This window comes from Ammospiza nelsoni, chromosome 2, assembly GCF_027579445.1.
Source record: "Ammospiza nelsoni isolate bAmmNel1 chromosome 2, bAmmNel1.pri, whole genome shotgun sequence".
NCBI lineage: Eukaryota > Metazoa > Chordata > Aves > Passeriformes > Passerellidae > Ammospiza > Ammospiza nelsoni.
Genome location: NC_080634.1, coordinates 111,138,499 through 111,160,898, shown reverse-complemented (window position 1 = coordinate 111,160,898; position 22,400 = coordinate 111,138,499). Strand labels below are relative to the sequence as shown.

The 22,400-nt window shown below is 40.9% G+C and overlaps 1 protein-coding gene across 1 annotated transcript; it reads right to left on the bottom strand.

The window, feature by feature from the left end:
- Positions 1–465: 465 nt before the first annotated feature.
- LOC132070237 (cytochrome b-245 heavy chain) lies at positions 466–21,194 on the bottom strand. The gene is made up of 13 exons (XM_059466898.1): positions 21,093–21,194; positions 18,601–18,696; positions 17,101–17,211; positions 13,656–13,740; positions 12,568–12,713; positions 11,605–11,795; positions 7,914–8,043; positions 6,924–7,016; positions 5,295–5,548; positions 4,850–5,012; positions 3,883–4,029; positions 2,582–2,706; positions 466–1,874 (listed from the first exon to the last, which is right to left on the bottom strand). The coding sequence occupies exons 1-13, from the start codon at positions 21,135–21,137 to the stop codon at positions 1,748–1,750; spliced, it is 1,713 nt and encodes a 570-aa protein (XP_059322881.1). The 5' UTR covers positions 21,138–21,194; the 3' UTR covers positions 466–1,747.
- Positions 21,195–22,400: the final 1,206 nt, after the last annotated feature.

Below are 22,400 nucleotides of genomic sequence, written 5' to 3'. Positions count from 1 at the left end.
TGTTATGATTCAATAGATGTGTTTCAGACAGAAATATGTGGATTTGAATATGGTTCTTCTGAGGGGAAGACCTGGAAAATTCCCCACCAAGAGTTGATCTTTGCCAGCATTTGTTGTTAACTGATATTAATAAATAGGAACTGGTAGGCTGCCTTTCTGAAGTAGCATTCAGAGCCTGAATAACATTTTAAAATGCTGTAAAGGGAGAACACATATCCTGTCTGGCAAGCTGAGGTGTAAAATATGCTACATGCAACCAGATGGCTGCACAAAGCTGTCTGAAATTGCAGAAGGAGACCACAGCTTTCTTCTGTGGCTGCAAGAACCTGCCAGGAAGGTCTTGTGCTGTGCAGGAGCTACTGCAGGGTTTGGCTGTGGAGTTTAAAAGTCACAAAGCAGGGAGCTGGGATGAATGGAAGACATGGTATACTAAACTGTGGCTTTTTCAAGGGTTTTTGCACTTACTTTTTCTTTTTTTTTTTTCCTATGCTGCTGGCTTTAATACTCTTTTTCCTCTCTTGCCAGTATTAAAAGTTTTGGTTCCCTTTTTTGGTTTGTTTTTAAGAACCTGCTACCTGTTATGTGCTCACAGAGGCACTATGCTCTGTTTGAGTCTTGTGCACATCAGAAACTTCACCCACAGCTATTCCATAAATGAATGAAGTCACCATTGGTTTCTCAAAGCCTGTTCCACCTCAGAGAGAAACAGCGGAGCAATGGGGCCAAAGGCACTGTTTGCACTTAAGAGTGCTTCAGAAATCACCCATTAAACCACTCAGCAACAGCTTTTTTCAGCCTTGAACAGCAGAAATGGCAATCCTGGAAACACTGAACCTCCTCTTGTATGGCTCCCTGCACCGTGAGCCTGAAGATGTGAGAGTGAGGGTGTCCAAATCATCCAGCAGTGACTCACACACCACGTGTGGGACTTGAGTCTGTCCCTGTCACCCCTCTGCGGCTGGGCTGGTTCTCAGAAGCCCAGGTGGTTCCTTTTCAGTTCTTCACTCTCCTGAGGAGAAGCAGCTCCTTTTCAGCTGCTTGAGTTCTCTCTTGGAGAGGATGTTTAAGGCTTATGTTGGAAGCCTGGAAGGTGCTGGTGTACAAAGGAGTTTTCCTCTTGTAAGGAACTAACTTTGCCAGCCACCCTTTTGCAGCTCCCCTTGTTCCAGGGGAGAGTGAGGATATTGAGGAATTAACGAACTGCTTATTTCAGATGACTACCCATGGGAAGGAAGAGAAAATATTGTACGAGGAAAGGAAAACATCCCAGGCTGAGGCCATAAGTGAACTTTGAATTTAACTCCTAATTGCCTCCATTAGTTGAAACACTTATTCAGGAAAAGCTGCCTGCTAATAGCAAGCATTATACTGGAATGCTTTATTGTTCAATAGCACCAAGCTTTATGGGTCTGAATTGGCTCCCAAAAGCAAATGACAGCCTCCACTCTTCAGCAGTGTGGCAAATAATGGGAGGATAAAGGCAGTTAATTGAGGGGAAACCCCCTCACACAGACTAAGAAAACAGATTTCTACTAAATAGCCAGCACACAGAGGGCAATGAAAACTTCCCTAAGGTAAAACTTGACTCTTTTATTCTACCACAGAGCCAAAATCATTCCCAAGAAGCAAAGGCACCTGCGTTAGTGTAGCTGAAATTTAGAAGCTGGGCTGTCCTTCCCAGACTCCAAACACAAAAATAGATTCAGTCCTTAGACTGTGCTTCTAATGACTCCCACTTGCTTCAGAGTTAGAAATTTTCTTTGTTAAAAATGAAGTGCACTCCTCTTGGATCAGCTTCTGAGTTGCTGATGCTCTGCTTGTTGAGTGTGTCAGCCAGACCCTCAGGGCCACAGAGGAAAACACCTATTCTGGAGCTGTCAAGAAAATGAAAATATGGTCAGAAATTGGTATGGAGCAGCTGGATATTCCCCATGTAAATAATTTTTATGTTCTAGAGATGCAAGGTTTTTTCCCAATTACAGGAACTGAAGTAGAACTGGACATCTATCCCCTAAACCTTATAATCCCTTCAAACTTATTGCTGCTTCTAAAACAAATGCTGGGCTAAATCTCAGCTCAGCCTTAGTCAGTGAAGACAGGTTTATTGACCTCACTGAATCAAAGAAATAGAGATTCAAAGAGCTTATGGTACAAATTCTTGAGAGGAGATATTCTGGTTTTATCCTGCAAATTTTGGGTGGTTAGCTAAAGGTCATCCATATTCAGGTTTGGTTTCTAGAGGTAGAAAGTGGTTTTGGAGATGAACCTGATATTCTTATTTACTTCAGCTAGAAGGATAGGGATAGTTTTTTTCTAAATCTTCTGCTACTAATTAGACAATCCAAGAAGTATTTTGTGGAAAAGGAATGATTTTTAAAAAAATTGTAGGTCAAAATAACTTGTTCAAGATCATGGATCATATCCATGGCTGAAAATAGAATAGAAAATACCTGGAGACAGATAGGGTAAAAAAATGCTCCTGAAACTTTATCAGCCAAAGGAACAAGATTGTGCTCTATGGTGTGTATGGCCATTAAACAGAGGAAGTGCACAGACATTATATTATATTGCAAAGGTTTACCCAGGATGCTTCCCCGCAATCGTTTTGAACTCATTTTCCCAGTTAGGTCTTCCATACAAGGTTTTCTGTTTCAGTCCTGTAATCACATCTTTCTCTTCTTCATGATGCACTGCAAAGTGAGTGGCCTGTGGGAAATGAAAGACAAGGGACAGATAAATACAGCAGCATTGTGTTCTGGTTAAAAAATAATAATAATGTCAATACTGACTGAATTATTTCCCTAATGAGATTATGGAATTTATGGTGTTTTGCAAGGAAAGCTGAGACTGATAAAATTCTGACTATCAGTGTCTACCCCTTCCTTCTTCCCAGACTGGGTGATCTCAAGAATTAAAGCTGTGAAACCTGAACACAGCAATTAATTGTAGGTTTTTTCAATGAACAGGTTTAGTCTAAGAACTCTAACATAGGGCTGCAAATTAAAAATCTTTTCCCTTCAAATGCAATAGCATGACTCCCTTGACCATAATGAAGTCCTGCCAGTTTGTTCTCTGGAAGGTTTCATCCATATGAGGAGGCCTTGCCTGTGTAACTTCCAGCTAGACCAGATAAGTTATGTAAAGCAAGGAAGAGATGATGTGGTTAAAGGCATAAGCTCAGGCCTTACAGAGTTCTGTAGCCCCTTTATATGAGACAAAAAAAGTTCCAGGTACCTTTATCCCCAAGGAAATAAATGTGGGACTTTTCTTCTTTCCTTTCTCTTTTTTTGATGCTCCATATGTGATAACTTCCTTGCTGCTCCCCTCCCTGTCTATCTAGCTGAGCTATAGCACTTTGGGTACATGGTGAATTTTGCAATGGTGAGATAAATGCAATATAAAACATCACTAAAAGTAACAGAGTGAGAGCCTTTGCTGACTCCATCCCACATTCTCAAGTGTCTGCTCCTTTGCATCCCCACAGCAACCAACCAGCACAGGACCAGAGAACTCATGAGTCCGGAAACAAATATGCTGCTCTGGTTCAAGATTTGTGCAGTGGCTTCCCTGGTTCCTGAAGCTCTTAATTACATGCTTGAGGCAGCATCAGCTGTTTTAGAGACTCATACATGGTCAGCTGAGGTTGCTCCTGTGAACAAAGCCTGCTTTCCACAGAGCCAGAGGAAAGCAGAAAGGAAATCAGTGCACATGAACAGCTGATCCCATGTAACTTCTGATGGATAGCACCTGTCTGCACACAGACAAAACCTCTGGGAGCCAGGTGGATGCCCAGGATAAAAGACCATTTGAATAGTTATGAGAACAAATTCTCTAACATTAATCCCAGTTTTATGGCAGTGATATCCCCCACTGTGTGGTTACCTGAGTTTCATCCCAGCCTGTAAGGTAGATGTTATAGCTCAGAAACTCTGCATTATTCCTCTCCTGCATTTGAGCCTCCAGAGATTGCAAGAGGTCAGCAAACCATTCAAAGGCATGAGTGTCCCTGCAAAGCCAGTAAAAATAAATCTGGAAGAGACAAGAATGAGCTGTCGGGGGACACAGGCACTTATGTTTTCCAGGTTTATGTCTGCTGACAGAGTGAGGATTATAGAGTTCTGGTAAAAAATGTCCTGAACACTTCAGTAGATGGGTAGGATGGTATTGAAGCTATTCAGGAATTTTGATGCTGAGAGGGTTATAAAGTTGAATGACTGACTGCAAGAACAAGGAAATGTCTTCTTGTTTCTCTTCCACATTTTTAGTTCTCAATGTTTCCCCACTTATCTCCTTGTAAAACAGTTTGTTAGGACATAAATAAATGATTTAGAGGTGAACTCTCTTTCTGTCTGCTGACAGGCAAGATAAAGTAGGTAAAAAAAACAGTTCTGTTCTCTGAATATGGCCATAACTGCAAAGTGTGACCCCACACCTCTGCACAGGGAGTTTCCAGGGGCAGGAGGGGACAGGAGGATGCTTCCATTGCTCTTCTACTTATGAAAAGCCTTTCTCTTTGTGCTGGGGGAAGGAATGCAATATTTCCCCAGGCTGCATTAGTGCTTTGAACTTTATGTTTCTCAAGGAACACCATTTCCACTGCAACTGGAATTCCCCAGGGCCACAGTCAGGATTAGCATGTGTGATTTGGCTTGTAGGCTATTTCTCCTTTCATTATATTTTTGCTTTAGAGCCTCCTGTTTTCTTCCTGCTAACCTTGAGAGTCAACTGAACTCCTCCTTCTTTTAGGACTCATGCATGCCTGGAGCCAGATCACCTCTGCTGTGCCTGCTTTGATTTGGGCCCTTGGCCTTTGAACAGTTACAGGGGTCTGGGAAAGAGGACACAATACCTTCTTGAGCTTTAGGTTGGTGGCATCATGGCAGTATTTGTACCAGACAGATTTGAGGACAGATGCAAAGGGGGTGACCCCTATTCCAGCTCCAACCAGCATCACAGTTTCATAGCTGAACACGTCCTCACTCGCTGTTCCAAAGGGGCCATCCACAGCTATCCTGGAATTGAAAGTATGCTTATTAAATCAGCAGTGCATATTTATTAACACCATTTAAAATGACAGTTAAAAAGTATTTGTCTGCTACAGTGCATATTTGGACTGAATACTAGTCAGCAAAAGGAGAGGTGGAGTTGATAGAAAAAACTGTAAAGAGGCACCTAAGACCCACATGTGTGTCACCATTCAATGTTGGTGTCACTGGTGCCATCAAATTGCTTGAGCAATATTTAAACTGCCACAGGTGTTTTTTGACTTTACCAGGGAGACTCTTTGTACATACTTGGGCATCTTCCATGCCTCCTGGAATTCTTGTTTATCACAGCCACAGGCGTTGAACAAGCCCTCAGTCCAGTCTCCCACGATTCGGACATGAATGCTGAAGTAATCCTCTTCTGGGGCAGAAGTCAGTGTAAATGGATGCCACTCCAGTTTAGACACTGCTGGGCATTTGACAAAAATGTATTGTCCAACCTCCATCTTGAAGCCTTTTTTCATCATCTGGAGCTCAATTGTCTTGAAGGGATGAATGACCACCTACAGTGAGAAGGGCATAAGGAAAAACAAGGAAAAGAAAATGACAAGGAAAAGTCTGTCCTCACTGATTGTACTGTATTTACATCCACCATCACTAACATCATTTCTGCTATAAGAGCAAGGAAAGCAGGTGAAGCTTTCTTCCCAACAGAACTGAGAGTGAGAAACAGCACCTGACAGGCAGATGAAAGCCTGCAGAGGATGCTGATGTTTTGGTTGAAGTATTTTCTCACACCACACTTGCAGTCACTCCAAAGGACAGGCCAGGCTGGCACATCTTGTAACACATCACCAGATATGTGTGAGCACATTGTTAATTCCAGATCAACCTTACCCACTGGCACAGAGCACAGAATTAATAGGAATGACTGTAAATATAGGGGCAAAATCACAGGATTATCCTACACATATTGGATAGGTAGTACCACTGGAAATTGATGTTTTCTTGTTTTAGTCAGGTGGGACCTTGGTTATTCTTTAGAAACAATCTTCTAGAGGTAAAACCAGTAATTCTGTCACTCTAATTTTTAATCCTAAAGTTGTCTGCCAAAATTATTTTCCTTTTTCAAGAGAGATTTGCAAGAGGGAGAATCAAGTCTCTCTGTCTGTTAACTTATGTATTAACTGTGGTGTTTAGGATGGTGAAGGAAATTTTCTGCCAGCAGGGCACAAAACAGATGCCATAGAAATATAGTGTAGAAGTGGCTCACAGCATATTTTGGTAAAATTATCAAAAGCACACATTTAGGAGCCTTCCAATGTGTCAGCATCATTATAGAGCACAGTAGAAACACCCAATGTCATCCCCCAAACCCTGCTATGATTTGAACAGGCTGTGTCCTCAGGATGCAGCACAGTGCCATGTGAGGGAATTACACTGGGAAAGGCCAGGATGGTTTTCATAAGTTTGAGCTCAGTTCTGTGCTAATTCAGCTGTCAGAATTTCAGGATCAGTATTAATATCTCTGCAGCACACCATGGGAATGGAAGCTCAACATTCGATTCGGATACATAAAATAAAGATGCTCTGAACTCGTTTTCAGGGGTCATTTGTTCTGTGTCTTAAATTAGTCTCAAGTCTATGGAATTTCTCTACTGTGGAATTTTTTCACCCAATACAAAGAAAATTCATTTCTTTCCTAAGATTTAATCCTGTGTCTTAGCTAACTTCCTCCTCTTGCTCACATTTAAAGGCTACATTTGGATGTTAGATGTTGGCATCATCACAGCAGTCAGAGCATTCCTTCCACTGATAACCTGGGTATGGAGGACCCTCTGCTTTTGCTGTACCATTTGGAGAAGAAGGTGATGCTCTGCCTGGTGTTAAGTGCAGCATCAGCACTTACCTTTGTGATAACAGGTTGTTATCACTTACCTTGGTGATGACAACCTTCTGCTGTGACCTCCAAAACCGCACCAGCCGCTCGCACAGGTACAGGAACATGGGACCCACCACCCACTTCCATGTCTGTAAGCAAAGAAAACAAGTCAGAAGATGAAGATCACTGAATCATAGAAAGGTTTGGGTCGGAAGAGATCTTAGAGATCATCTAGTTCCAACCCACCGCTGTGGACAGGGGCACCTTCCACTAGATGAGATCAACTTAGATCAAATCAAATCCTGGAAATTCTATAAGCAGAGGTGAAGTTCATGTAATCTGTATTGTTTATTAACCAGATTAGGGAATCCTTAACATATATGACAGTTTCAAAATTCTGGTCAGAGGGGGAATTTCTTTCTCTGTTGACTGCTGCAGCTGGCTTTTTAGTTTCTACTAAAGTTACAGCAAGGTGTTTTCCTGCAAGTAATTTTGTTTTTGTCTGAAAAAGAATATAACAAAGTGAAATGTGGTGTTAAGGTATTATTGACTCAGGTCTGTATAACTGCAGGAAAAGATGTGGTTTCTGTTAACAGATCAGTCTGAAATGTGAAAGAAAAAGCAGCCTGGTTAGTCAATAAAGGCTGAAGTTTCAAATTCACATTTTCAGGGGTGTTATTTTCTTGCTAATGATCATTAGTCCATTAGTAATGTTAAACTATTTATTATGAGCATTATAGCACTTTCTAGATATCCCCAGGAGCCATTACTTTGCAGTTTACTTTTTGGATAAAAAGTTCTCTGATACCAATTTGCTCTTTTGCTTTGTCTGTCAGCTGTGCTTATTTTACAGCACACTGGAAATGTGTAGTCTGGAGTCCATTTGTGCTTACAACCCACTGTACCCAAACCTCTTGCTTCATGCAAAGAAAGCTGTCACTGAAGAGTGCTGAGGGTAATATAGCTGGTTTTCTATGCAATTTAGAAAAAAATAGAAAACTGTAAACAATTTCAATTGGATTTGCATACAAGCCAGCTTTTCTTACCATAGGAGGATTCCCTGAAAACTGGGGGATTGGGCAAGCCTCACTCTTGCCCCAGAGACTGAAGTTCTTGTAGCAAATCTCTGGGTTGTGCTCAGCCAGGCTTTCAGCTGTCTGTCCCCGTACAATACGACTGGGAAAAAAATAAAGGTCATGAAGGCACTGAAATTAAAACGAAAGTATCTGTTCCTTATTGTTATTCTATTTATGTACATCACCCTATTTATATGGAGTTGTCAATTTCTGCACTGCTACAGCTTTGATACAGATTTACTGCTCTAATCTACCCACAAAGTTACCATTAAAGAAATAAAAATGGGGAGGGAAGTTTGTGGGATAAAATCCTGACTTCAAGGTTAGGTGAGGAACTGAGAGTTGTCCATTACCACTTCCAGGATGTGGTCACAATTAGAAGGCTTCGTTCTTTTCTGAGTTAGCCTACTTTTTTCTGCAATTAAAAAAAAACAAACAAACAAACAAAAAAAAAAAAAAAAAAACAAAACCCAAGAAACTGACCAAAAGAACAAACAAACAAAACAAATGAAACCCAAAATCTGGAATGGTCAATTTACTACTGACCACTACAGAGATTATTTCTGCTGTTTATTTTAGAAATTTGGAGATCTCTTTACAAAATATTCTTCCTTTGGCTCTTCCTCTCCCTCTAATGCTGTGGAGCAGCTGCTCAGGTGCCATGAATGAATACAGATGCTTTTGACACAAGCAGCTATTGCAACTATAGCACCTCGCATCAGCCGATTATCTGGCCTGAATTTTCTTGCTTGGTTGTTTTTTGTTTATTCATTTGTTGAAGTTTGTTTTAGCATAAAGAATCCTGACTGATCCAGTACAGCTGTATTTCCAGTAGCAGAACTGGTGCAGAGAGGTAATTTCAGTTTCAAGGGGCAAAAGTATATTTTTTCTCTATTTCCCACCTCTGTCTGGAGTTCTGCCAACCTCAAGATCTTAGTAGAAAAATTCAGATTAAGATCTGCTGAATTTTCCCTAGAAACAGTCTGCTTCTGATCAGGCTGGTCAGTTTTATGCCAATGTGATTCTTTGATATCTTCTCCCCATGACTTCTCTTTCTGCTTTCCTAGCTCAGTGTCTGTGAGCTAGACAACATTTCAAAAATCCCCATGGTATATAAGCCATATTCATGCCTAGCTTTGTGTGACAGATTTTTCAGAGAATTGTTACAAAATCTCTGAGCAGGGTTGAGAGATAAGATATTGCTCATAAATATTACTAATGAACCTCTTCTTCATTAAATGTTTGATTAATATCCTGTCTGAAAAATAAAGGGAAGCAGTGGCAGTGTCCCAGCAGCATCACGAGTTGCAATTTGCAGGGACATCAGCAGTTGCACTTCACTTCCCCACTAATGACAGGGGGTTCAGCTGAGCCACCTCTGGGATCAGTTATGGGAACAGGAGGAGCTCATTTCCCCCACTGCCCACCCCATTGCTTAAGAGAAAGGGGGTCTGAGGGGTTTTGCCCTGCTCTATGCTCTATTAAAGGTTTGACAATGTCAGTACCATGTAGAAGAGAAAAAAAAAGTTTATTTCCCCTTATCAGTCAGTGTAGATGCTCTTTCTAGTACTATAATTAAGCTTTCAGCAGTATGGACTTATAGGTATTTCTTTTTTGGCTGAAGGTTTTCTTTTATCTCCAAAAGAGTGAACTGCACCTCTGTGCCCTCTCCTCTTCACATTTACTGTGTTGGGAAATTTGGGACATTTGTCTGTGACACAGAGCTCATGCACAAAAAACCATCAGTGCTTCAAAAGTGCTGTAACAGCTTGTAGCAGGCAAGAAATATTGTAGAGTCAGAGAATTAAATCATACAATGGTTGGGTTGGAAGGGACCTCAAAGATCCTCCAGTTCCAACCCCCCTGCCATGGGCAGCGACAACTTTCACTGGACCAGGTTGCTCAGAGCCCCATTCAGCCTGGCCGTGAACAATTCCAGGGATGGGGCAGCCACAGCTTTTCTGGACAACCTGTGTCAGTGCCTCAACACCCTCACAGTAAAGAATTTCTTCCTAATATCTAATCCAAACCTACTCTCAGTTTGAAGCCATTCCCCTTGTCTGTCACTCTATGCTCCTGTAAAGTCTCTCTCCATCCTTCTTGAATCTGCCCCTTTGATGCTATCAGTAACCTTTGACTCAGCTTTCTGTGTATACAAAGATGTGTGTTTGTAGAGATTAATGAGAATATATGTGACAGCCTTCTGGCCCCTGAGATAAAATGGCATTTATGTCTCTTCCTAACATAGTGCTTTGAGACTGTCAGTTCATACTCATTCCATGACATCCATCTTTGCACACTTGAGATGCCTTCCATGAGTGTAACAAGCCCATCTCATATTTGTCAGTGTATTTGCTCATTATTACCTTGAAGGCCAAATAAGTGAGGTCACTGAGTTCACAAATGGAAAGCATCCTTTCCTCTACAGATGAGAATATTCCTGTTTATATCTGCTTCCAAAGGATAGCTGAACTTCACTGACAACACTGCTGCCCAAACTCTTGCCTTTTCATTCCAGTACAATTAAGATGGTGGGAGTACAGGGAACGCTGAAGTAAACAAAAAATCAGCTTTTATGCTCAAAAATATATGCTCTCCACTGACCTCTGGAAAGGGAAATGCTTGCTTTCTGATAGCATTGTGTAGTAATCACTGGTAAGTTTGGACATTGTGTCAGTAACTATACAATGTTTGCTGCAGAAAACATGAACCTCTTGTTTTTTTCCTTCCACAAGTTTTGCTCAAACCGTTTCCTTGTTATGAAAGTTGGAATGAACAAATATGCTGGGGGTGATTCCCATCTGCCTTCTATTTTTGTTCTTCCTGTTTTACTTTGATTTCTGTCTTTCTAGTGGCACTAATGGACTGTAAGGAAGTGGTTTTGAATAGTCATTTTTGCTGGGCATTTTTAAAGCACACTTTCTATTGCATGTAGGACTTCCTTTAAAATGGGCAATGTAGTGTAATTATTAACTATTTAAATGTAGCTTGGATACTTGAGTCTTTTTTCTTTATTCACCCATTCTTTGCTTTTATAAAATGGATCTAAAGTTCATTTTTCTAAGTGCTAAAATTGTGTTTGTGTAGTGCTAAAACTGTTTCATTAGGCTTTTCACCTCTTTCAGAAGAAGATATGAAATGAAGCAACAGCAGAAAAAGATGTTTGGCATTTGAAAAGTAGAAAATTTTACAAATACCTACTTCTAAGTTGAAACAGCTAAAATTCTATTCTTAAATGCTGCTGATACTACAAGTTCATCCAAGCCTGAAACATAAATCTATATTACTATAGTTTTCATTATCCAATAAAATTCTAGACTCTATGTAATTTTTATACTGAGATCTCCTTACATGCATATCTCCTTACATGCAATTCCTTTTAGGAGAGGAAGGAAAATTAACAATTAGAAATAGAAACCTTGGAATGGAGTTTTGCAATTACGATATCAGAAGAGGTTGAGTGATAGTGAGCTTAAGTGTGCCGAAGTCACGTGCAAGTATCAGTGAGAGCTTCTTGACTCTCAGAGCCTCTACTGGCCCATCACTGCCATCAAAACCAGCTGCTGCTCAGTGACAGAAGCCCCCATACTCATGTGTGAAGGGGGCTTTCAATAAAGATTCAGTGGTTATCAGATATTTTGTCATAAGTGCAAATACTCACCCAGCACCATGGATGACAAGGCCAATAAAGAAGATGACAAAGAGATGGTGGGTGTACCAAAATACTTCAAAATATGATCTCCGGATGGTTTTGGTGGATGAGGTGATGATGAGGATGAGGGCCAGTGTGATGACAACCCCAGTGATGCCAGCCAAGTATGTGAAAGCCACATAGAGGCCCCCAATGGGATTCTGTGAAACAATTGCACACCTTGGTCTAAGGAAGGGGTTGCACCAAAGCAGAGCCAGTTGAACCATCCCTCACCAAACTCTTTACTTGGTTATAAGTCCTTAAGTCATCTGATGCTAAAATCCCTGTTCATTTTGGTTGCACTGCACATTTACCTTTACTAAGGTAATTGGAAGTAGAGAGAATGCTTTTTCCATGAATTAACACAACAAATATGGTTTCTGACTCTGCCATGGCTCAGCAGGACTGCTTTGGGGAAGGTGAATACATTTGCACAGCTCTGGTGCTCAGAACTGGAGTCCTACATCCATATTTCAGGAGCTAAATGAAAACTCTCCTTTCCTCTAGTACTGCACAGCTGTGGGACTCATGCAGAGTTTGGAAGCTCAGTGCTCTTCTGAGAAGTAGCGAAGTAGTTTATTTTCTTTTTCCCCACTCACCAGAGCTTAAACTACCCAACTTCAAAACTCTTGCCTTTACTTCTGTGTACCTTTCTGAGTGCCATGTCTAAGTCAGAACACTGCTTTACAGGGTATGCTTTTACATAATGTTTCAGAACTACTTTGAAATCCTCAGGTGAAAAAGTTTAAAGTACTACCAGAGCTCAGCAATGATATTACTGGCAAATACAGAAAAATGTATTCCACAAGGTTTTTCTGCAAGATGCCCCAAACCCAGACTGTGGACACCAGAAACAGGCACTCTGCCCAAATGGATTTATATGATCACCCACACAAACGTAATGATGACCCTTTGGAGTCTGTTGTCACTTACAGCAAGGGTTTGCCTGTAGAAGTTGACATAGCTTTCCTTTGGTTTGTCCCCAAGGCCAGAAAGCACAGCTGCCAGGGTGCCTTTCTCTTCAACACGGGCTTGCACACTCCACTCCACGTTGAATAAGTGTGCAATGGTGTGAATTGCTAGGGGTGACAGGAGAGGAATAATCAGCATTGACCACAAGTACTTGGCGGTTTGGGGTAACATCTGAAACTTCGTCACATTTGTCAACTGCTGCTTAAGGGCTCTGCTGCTCTTGCCATCTTCATCACAATTGCAGATCACTGATGTGTTTTACTGTTCAAATTTTACTACCTGAATTTTGCAGGCTTTGGGTGAGGGAGGGAAAGAAGTAATGGGAAATTTTCAGTATATTTTTGTTCAACGAAGCCTTTCAACAATTCAAGTAGTAGTGCCCTAACAAATGGGATACTGAAACATGGAATGGCTTAAACTATTTTTTAGGATCATCCTCATTCAGGGCCTCTGTAAAACAGCCAAGAACTGAATCTGGATTTATTTGGGGTCACATTTGTTAGTGCTGCTTTATTCTGCAGTTTTTCTAATAATCATCAGTAATATTCTCACTGAGCTGAATGCATCCAAAAACCTAAATCAGTGAGATGTTCACATGAATTACACTACATGTTTTTGTAGGGTAAAATTGTACACTGCTTTTGAAAATTTGAACCACCTCCTATAAGTAGATACTTATTTATCTTCAAAACAGGTTCAAGCTTTTTATATCCTTTTTAAAAAAAGAATTTCTATTATTTGTTTTAGGTGCCAGATAAGAAGTAAGTCTAAACAAGAATTAAATGCAGTGTATCTGGTTCTCAGGACATTGCTAAACACCCTTTATTAAACTATCATAAATAGTACTGACAGTTCAAAATAAAGGTATTCTTTCTTATCTTTTGCTCTCTGACAGTTGGCACATATCTGGAAACTGATTTAAGCCTTGGCACACACTGACTCCGTTAAAAAAATCAGGTCTTGGTCCATATCCTTAATAACTTTGATGCCACCTGAATTCCATATAAAATACACAAGAAAGCAACAAACACAGAAATTAGAGTACCAACCAGTGTGAAGGGCGATCATCCAGGCCACCATTTTGTGAAAGGTGAGGTTTCTGTCCAGCTGTCGCCTGATCCGGGTCGAGCAGCACTTTGGGTGGAAAGAAAAAGATATTTTAAGATTATTTGTGTTGTCTGTACACAATTTTTAAAGGCAAGGACAAAACCAGAAGCCCTGAGCATATTGGTGAAATTGCTAGGAAAAATGTAGAATTCCAGAATTCCAGAACAGAGACAAAATATTTCCCCCCGTCTTTCAGAAAACAGAAATTCCAGATTATGTTTTAACATGTCCCCCTGAAACAAACTATTTGATAAGGAGAAAAAATTTAACATCCAGTGTGGCAATGGAATACATCTTATCTGTTTTAAATTGTACATTATAAACAAAATGAGGGATCACAGTCTGCCATGGCAGAGTGACTGTTTTGGTAGCACCAGGATCCTATTGTGGGTCACAATCTAGAAACAAGCTGCAAAGTTTGGGTCAGGGAGCTCCCACCCCAAATCACATCACCTATGGCAGTGATATGAAGGCGTTCCTTCCCCAAAACACTGGATTTACTTTCACTTACAACTTGATTTTGGAGTTACCAAAAAAAACCCCAGCAAAAATCTCTGCAGATACAAACCAAAGGAATTAATTCTCAAGAAAAACAGAATGACATTTTTAGTACTATTGATGATGGGTTCATAACAGACCCCATATGAACTCTGCTGCAGTCACTGGGAGTTTCCCTAAAGCCTTAGGTCCCTGTAAAGCTGCCATTTGCTGTCTCCACACAGTAGAAGGCATGACTGTCATGTGCTGTATGTTTGCATTGTGTTTGCTGACCGGATAAGGGAACAAAACACTGTGCAAACTACCACAAGTGTTTCCTCACAAGAGACAAACACTCTGGGGCTGCCACAATCACTTCAGACTATAATAACAACCAGGAGAAATTTGGCCTTTTTGGATCACCTATATTGAGAAACAACAAAAGATATTGTAGAATAAAATATAGCATAGTGAGGCAGTGCTTGACTCCCTTGCAAACACCACTTGATCTAAGGAGAGAAAGCCAAGCAATGGCAGAGGGCTCCAGCTGCCTTCAGTCATGTGGCCATTAACAGCAGTGAATACAGCAATGATGGACATGCAAAACACATCACAGCTATCTTTTCAATTAAAAAGTTATAAAGTTATTACAAATAACTTCATAACGTGATTTCTGGGTGGCAGGATGGAGAGGGCAAGACTTTTCTGTACACTCCCTTTGAACGCTGTGTTTGAGCAATTCCCTCCTCTTCTTGACCCCAATGACATTACTGTTGGGAAGGTCATTTCTCTTCCAATAAGTTATTTGACATTTAAATGATTTTTCTTATAGATCCTCACAGTTGTTACCTGCAGAGCATAGCTAATTAGAGACAACAGCACAGCAAGCATAAGCAGCTGTCCCCCTGTGCTGAGGCCACCACAGCACTGTCACTGCTAGTGGCTCACTGTGTGTTTTTGCTGAAGATCTAAAATTACATCCTTCCTGAGGTGTAGCTTTACCGCAAAAAAGCAACTGGAGCTAAACTAACACCAGCTGTCTAAGAGTCGAATTCTATACCCCTCCCTGACCTCCTTGCTCACCCTCAGAGCCCTTCCTCATTCCTAGCCATCAGCAGGAGAGCGTGCTGCCAGCAGGAATGGAGCTGTGTCTCCCTGCCTGGGACTCACTTTTGTCTGGGTCTAGCCTGAGTGGCTCTGCCACAATGCCCAAGGCAGAAGGACTGACTTAAGTTTGAGTACAAAAAGGGACAGTTTCCCAAGACTTTGGTTTAGAAAAGTTAGGTTATGCATGCTAGGAGAGGAGCAATTCAGGACAAGTAGCGCAAAGTCCCAGCTGGAATACAATTCTCAACACCCAGAACCAGTTTTTGTCCTCCCAGTAGTTTCCATGTGTACCCCCAGCTCTTTTACTGCTTTGAGCTCAAAAGACCCCTGCCCAGCTTCCTTTCACCTGTGCAATCTCAAAAATGCCTTATATGATCATTGGCTCATCATTATTTTCCAGTTGAATTCATCCATAGCAGCATTAATTCTTTCTAAATTTATGTTCATTATTGACTTCTGCTGCCAGAGGAGTCAGCTCTGGATTTTGGCTGATACTTACTGATCTGCCTGGGGAATAACAACTTCAACCCTACAGCTTTATTTACTATCCTTTCTCCTTTTCCATGAACGGAGGGCATGGCTGGCTGCTTTGTAGCATCTCAGGATCTGAAGGAGTACAGGAAAAGACTGAAAGCCTGACATGTATTTCCTATTTTATATTGCTAATTGTTATTCCTTAGAAAGGCTAGAGCACTGGCCTTGCTCATAAATGTAATTAAAGAGTTAAATGTGGTAGGCACATCTCATTTATTCAGCCACACTCATGGTGAGGATGTATAATGTACAAGATGGAAGTACAGCCTATTTTGTCTCTGGTTATTTTCTTGTTGCTTCATATCCCACTTTCTTCCCTTATGAAGGACTGTTGAAACACTGCATCTATTTTATCACTTCCTCTTCTGCTCTGCCTCTCCAGCCCCTGCAGGCTGTCTCATTTGCATTAAGAAATTTAAACTGGGTTTAGAGATGAAAAACAACTTCTGGGAACTGGTTTTGTTGATCATGTTCATGTGAAAAGTGTCCAGAGAGAAAGGAGGAATCATTATACATTTGGAAGGACAATTCATGAGCTTGAGGAGCATATTGCTTTTTCACTGGACCATGGCCTGCATTGTCTGCATTATTTCTGCTGTAATAGCCAGAAATCAAGATTTTGGCAGTGTAATAGTCAGTACTATCATAGGAAGCCTCTTCAGCTGTCACTTAGGATAAGTTGTCCTTTTCTTACTGTCAGCTCCTCAGTGCTGTGTATAACATTTGTATTTGGGAGCTCAAAAAAATCAAAAGGTATGTGAATTATTTCATCTGAGATGGAAATGCAATTCAGACAAGATAGAATGTAATTTATGAGCCAGCTGAAAAAAAGCCCCATTCTGGAAGTCTGTAAAAGACTACATTTACCTTAAGGACTGAGCATGCAAAGACAGACAGGGGCTGATATTTCTCTCTCTAAGTGGGTGTAGCATCAGTGACAAACAGTGGATGTGTGTGAGCACCAACAGCTTCTGCCACCAAAAAAGGGACTTCGCATCCAGGGCATGACCATGCCCAGGAGGCAGCTGAAAAGGGAGGACTCAGACTAATTCAGCTAAACTCTCAACAGATCTCTAGATACCCCATGGGCATTAGACCTCAGTCTTGCTCATAGCCAAACTCCAGGCTTATCTGCTTCTCATAAAAGGACATCCTCAAAATATGGTATATTTGGGGAACTTGGACACAGTTTCTCGGTATACTTGCAAGTCTGTTTAGATATGAAAGATAATATCTTTCACAAATTTTGAAATTCTTTCTTCATCTTACCGCACTTGATCCTCTGAGGAAGGAGAGCAGGTTTCGACATACTGGCAGCAGAATCAGCATGCAATTGAAATTCAGGCAGGCTGCAGGGGCCCTTGCAAGAGCCAGAGCACGCTGGAATTAGAGAGATGCTGTTATTAATTGCATTATCTAAGACATTATCCAGGGTACAGATTTCATTTATGTGTTATATCATAGCTGGTAAAGAGTGAGAGATTTAGAGTTCACATTTACACCGTGAATATTCAAAGGAATCATGCTCTGGTCAAGGCAGAAAGACATGAGCAGGCAGAATACGTCCTGCAGACAGACAGACACCTCCTGTTTTCAGTTTTGGATTAACATGGTTGTATAAAAATCTCCCTGCCATGTTTGGCATTCAGCAGTCAAACACAGGGGCAAATCTAAGCCATTAGTAGAGTTTTGTGTCCCAAGGCTGTAAAGAGTCTGTGGTTTCAGTTGGTGGGGGTTATGGACAGCTTATAAGAGAAGTGGTTTAAGTTCTCTGTCAGTAAAAGAGTCTAGGGAAATTTGTTGCCTCAGCTTTTAGGAAGCTGTTTCCTTAATGTTGGTCTTTATAGCCTTAATTATTTAATATTTTTGAATTGTTTGAAATGAAGTAAAAATGACCATATTAATAAAAATGCAGTGAAGGGAAGAAAAATAATGTTTGCTCTCCTTGCACTGATTGAGACCCTTTTAGGTTTTAGAGCAGAGCTCTTTGGGTTTACACTGAGCTCTGCTTATCCAAGCACAAGTCTCTGTGACTTCAAAGGCAACAGCGTTGTGATTGCAAAGGACAGGATTTGATCCACAGACCAGAAGCTGTATGCAGAATGGGATTTCAGGCTTTGTAGAATTAAACCACAGCTTTGCAAACCTTCAGCAAAATGCTGTGTTCTGTAATCTGAAGCTTAGGCTGATTTTTATGCCTGTGATCAGGGTTTTAAAATATGCGAACAAATTAATTTTCCCTGGCAATTGGTCATGACCTGTGGTAGCTTTGGAAGCAAGTTTGTAGTAGAACACTCAATGCTGGATTAACCACTTGGATTACATGGAACAGCCCAGGATCCAGAATCACTTCACTACCAGAATCCAGGATCATTTAATTCACATCTTGATGAATATATGAATGATGATTGTTTTTCAGAGCTAATATCTTTATAAACTATTCATGCTCTGAAAAATAATTGCAAGGAGAAATGACTGCACAACAGTTCAACAGCAATATTTTATTAATCTTTTGCTTAATAAAATAGCCACAATTAATGCTTAGTTTAATTACCAGGAGCATAATAGTTAACTGAAAACATCTTTAGAATGGGATCTCTCTATTTTGTGAGCTTTCTGTTCAGAAGCACTGAACATCTGCCTGCATTCAGTTATCTTGCATGTGACTTCTACATAAGCCTGCTGCTCCAGCCACCAGATCCAGTTTTGATCAGCTAAAACTATTAAAAACTGTTCTCTCTGTGCCAGAACAATAATGTCTGTACTTACGCCAAGGAGCACTCTGGTGTAGAAGAACTTCGGTGGGACATCATACACAAGATAATACCACCAAAAGAGGAAGACATTTAAGCCCAGCCACACAAGCTGAAAGAGAATTAAACAGGAAGCTTACAGTTTGTTGTTAGAAGTACTCCATCTGAATTTACACAGTTCAGATAACAGTCAGTTGCTTCCCTGTGCTCCTGTTTGCACAGAGAGATGTATTGCAGGGTATAAAGTTTTCTGCAAGGGTGATAGAAATCTTTCTGGTGTTAACAGGCTCTGATTTGTGAACACAGGGTACAGGAGTGGCAATAGACAAAAACAGAGCAATGTGCAGCTGCAATGTTTTCACAGGTCAAGGAGTTTAGGGTTGGTTGAATCAGGGCTGTCATATTATAATTGTTTATTTCTGAGTCCAGTTAAATCCCTAAATACCATTGAAGGTTAGGGACTCTTCAAAATGGCAGTACACTTCCACAGCCACATTAACCTATGTGAGAGGAAGACTTGGGAACTGTGAAAGAGAAGCTTGAGATCTAAATTTAGATGGGCTGAATTACACATAGGGCTGAATTCAAGAAGAGGGTCTGAAATCAGCCAGCAGGGAATATTCAACACAGGCCCTTGGTAGCATGTACACTACCCCAAATCAGGCTTTATAAATGTACTGCAGAATTTTTTCACACACATCATGAGGTGCATGTTATTAACTCTTAGGCAGCTACAAGTCCATCTGGCAAAAAAGGTCATAATGAATTTGGATGTTTGCCCTCCTGGAGCTGGTTGGCTGATTTCACATCCCCTATTGAAACACATCTGTAACACTGCACTCAGTCTAAGTAGTTTTACTAAGTGGTGCATGAAAACAGAGAGAAAGTCTGAGAACTGGGAGAAAGCCCAGAAAAGGTGACATTACAGCTCCTCACCCCTCCTAACCCATATATTTTGCTAGTTCTTTGGCTCAAATAACACTGAAAAAAACCTTGGGATTATTTGAGATCATGAAAATGTAAATAAATACTGGGAAATGAAGGGATTTCCATCAGGGTAAGGCAGTATATAGGAAATCCCCAAGTACTCATTAAAACACCAAGCTCATCTCAGGATTAAGGGCTTAGGACACTTATTAAAAGTGACAGTGGCACACTGTGGCAGCATGTTTCTGTTTTGATGAGGTACATCAGCAGGAATTGTGTCTGTCCTGTTTCTGTCAAGCACTGGACAGCCCTGTGCCTGCTCAGTGTGCAGTAAAGATGGAGAGGTTAAAGCAGAACACTTGGGTGGGGTTTCCAGTGCTCTGTCCTTTTAGCTGGTTTCTCTATGTCTGTTAGTTTCCTTCCCTATTGCCCTCATCTTGTTATAGCTTTGAGGTTCAAAACCCAAATTCCTTATTTGAGCAAAGTAAAGGCCTCTTACTTAATTCTTTTAATATTTCAGTTCTGGTGGCGGGGAAAAAAAAGGCAAAAAGAAAGCCAGAATTCACCTCTTGGCAGTTTCAACTTCCTCAAGTCACTGAAGGTGACAGCACACACAGTTACTCCCTTTCAAAGCACTGAAGTACCACAGCTATGGGATTATGTTCCTAAATTACAAGGTCATGCACGAGTACTGATTGCTCATAGCAGCAGAAATACTTCTTGGAATAAAGATGCTCACACTTCAGTCACCAAAAAGATACAAATTCTATGCTTTCTTTTTCTTCCTCTCAATATTTACATCTACTAATAAAAGGTAGCCACAATACCTGAACTGTTCTTTTGGTTCAGGTATTTGAACAGAAAAACATTTTGGTTTTGTATATGTTTTTAATACATATATGTATCTGTACATAATATATGTATAGAGGTATACCTTTAGCCCTTGTATCACAATGTGAAATAAAAAACCCCTACTAGAATACAAACTTAGTTTTCTCCAAGGAGGACTGCCCTGCTTACTCTTTAGCACTTGTGAATGCAACTGGGATTTTCTATACTTTTAAATCTTGCTCAGAATTAATTTAACCTACTTTCACAGCCACTCTATGCAAACTGTAAACAAATTCAATTCAAATAGTAGTTGTCTTAATAAAGGATTCATGAATCTGCTCTAAATCTCCACTCTCTTCTCCCTTGAATCTGACATTAATAAATATTTTATACCATCAAGACACTGTGCTTTCAGTTAGACACATTTCCGTTCATAAAAGTGCAAGAAAGGGTGATTGTTTTAATTGCTTTCTCTGTTGAAGTGCACAAAAGTTGAGGTTTTTGCTCAGCTAAAGTATTTCTAACAAAGCAAAGTTAACACACAATTATTTCTCAGTTAACAATGAAGCCTGCAGCAACTGAAATACCAGAGAGCTCCTTAAAAATGATTCCCTCGAAGCATTTCCCTGCATTTGCTGCCCCAGTTTCTGCATACTCAGGTGCATCTTTCCCTGGAACAGTGAGAACTGCTCAGCACAGCTTTCTGCACAACTTTTCACTGGACACAAATCCAACAGAAATTGTACTTACAACGACGAAGATGGACAGTCCTTCATTCTCCACCCAGTTCCCCATGGCTGCCTGAGATGTGTGAGCACAGCAGCCCTGCTCTCTCTGGGGCAGCCTCGACGTCTCCTCTCATGAGGAAGTGAGAGCCAAAGGTTGCAGCACCCTGTTTCCTTTCTCATTCATTTGGGAAATAAGTTAACCATTTAATCATGACCCCAGTTCTGTTTTGAATATGTTTCTATCATCTCTACATATAACCTTTCATAACTCAAATACATATAAACTGTTGAAATAGACTTTTTCATTGTGATACAAAGATAGAATAAATTATACAAAGATAGAATAAATTATACAACTGGTTAGGTTTTCTGCTAAAAAATAAATGTATTACCACTTTATATAGCTTTTAATGCTGAAGCATAGAAAGCACAGAAGAGTAACCCCTGCCCAGATCTGTCTCTTTTTAATCAACTCAGGACTGAGATGCAGTTCATGCTGATCTTTGATGATAAATAATCACTATTACTATTTCGCTTCCAGTAATTCAATGTCCACAGAAACTTCAAAGTGTAATCTAACATTCCTCTTTGTCTCACTAAACTCCTTCCAAAATTCCTCTCTGTTCTGGCCAAAACTGAGGAGAAATATCACTGGACAGGCTTTTTTTCATGGTGTTGAGTCTCACAGGATCCCCTTTGATGTCCATCCCAAACTGATCACAGAATTACAGAACGATAGAATGCTTGGGTGGGAAGGAACTTGGAAGATCATCTACATCCAACCCCCTGCCACGGGCAGGGAGGCCACCCACTGACTCAGGCTGCTCAGGGCCCCAACCAACCTGACCTTGGATGCTTTCAGGGATGCTGGATGTCATCAGAGGGTCTGGTGCCCACATTTTTATTTATGGAGGTAGCCTCTGGAAGTTCAACAGTTGGAGTGGCTGGGAAGGAAAGGAGGGGGGCAGTTCTGGTGTGTGAATGTCCATTCTTGCAGTGAAGACAAGCCTTCTCTCCCTGACCAGGAATGGCAGCGTTCTCTCTGCCTTTTTCTTCTCCCTAGCTCAGGGTAAGGTACTTGTGCCTTCTCTGGGGTGAGCCAGTGCAGGTATCCAGGATGCTCTGAGCTTCAACAGCTTTGCCTTGCCTGGAAGCTCCTCAGGCACCATAGGCCCTGAAACATGGATTTACTGCCTCAGGAGGTTTCTGGCAGGCTACAAACCCAGAAGGGGCTGATCTTGGATCAGTCACAACAGTTGCAAAGTCTGAGGTCCTTTTGACAGACTGAACACAGACCATGAAAAAGAGTATATTTCAGCTGCCTTCAGCC

Coding starts and splice junctions, on each gene's coding strand:
- LOC132070237 (XM_059466898.1), bottom strand. CDS start 21,137: ATGGGGAACTGGGTGGAGAATGAAGGACTGTCCATCTTCGTCGTT. Junction 18,697..21,092: donor GACTGTCCATCTTCGTCGTT/GTAAGTACAATT, acceptor ATTCTCTTTCAG/CTTGTGTGGCTGGGCTTAAA. Junction 11,796..12,567: donor TCTACAGGCAAACCCTTGCT/GTAAGTGACAAC, acceptor ATTGTTTCACAG/AATCCCATTGGGGGCCTCTA.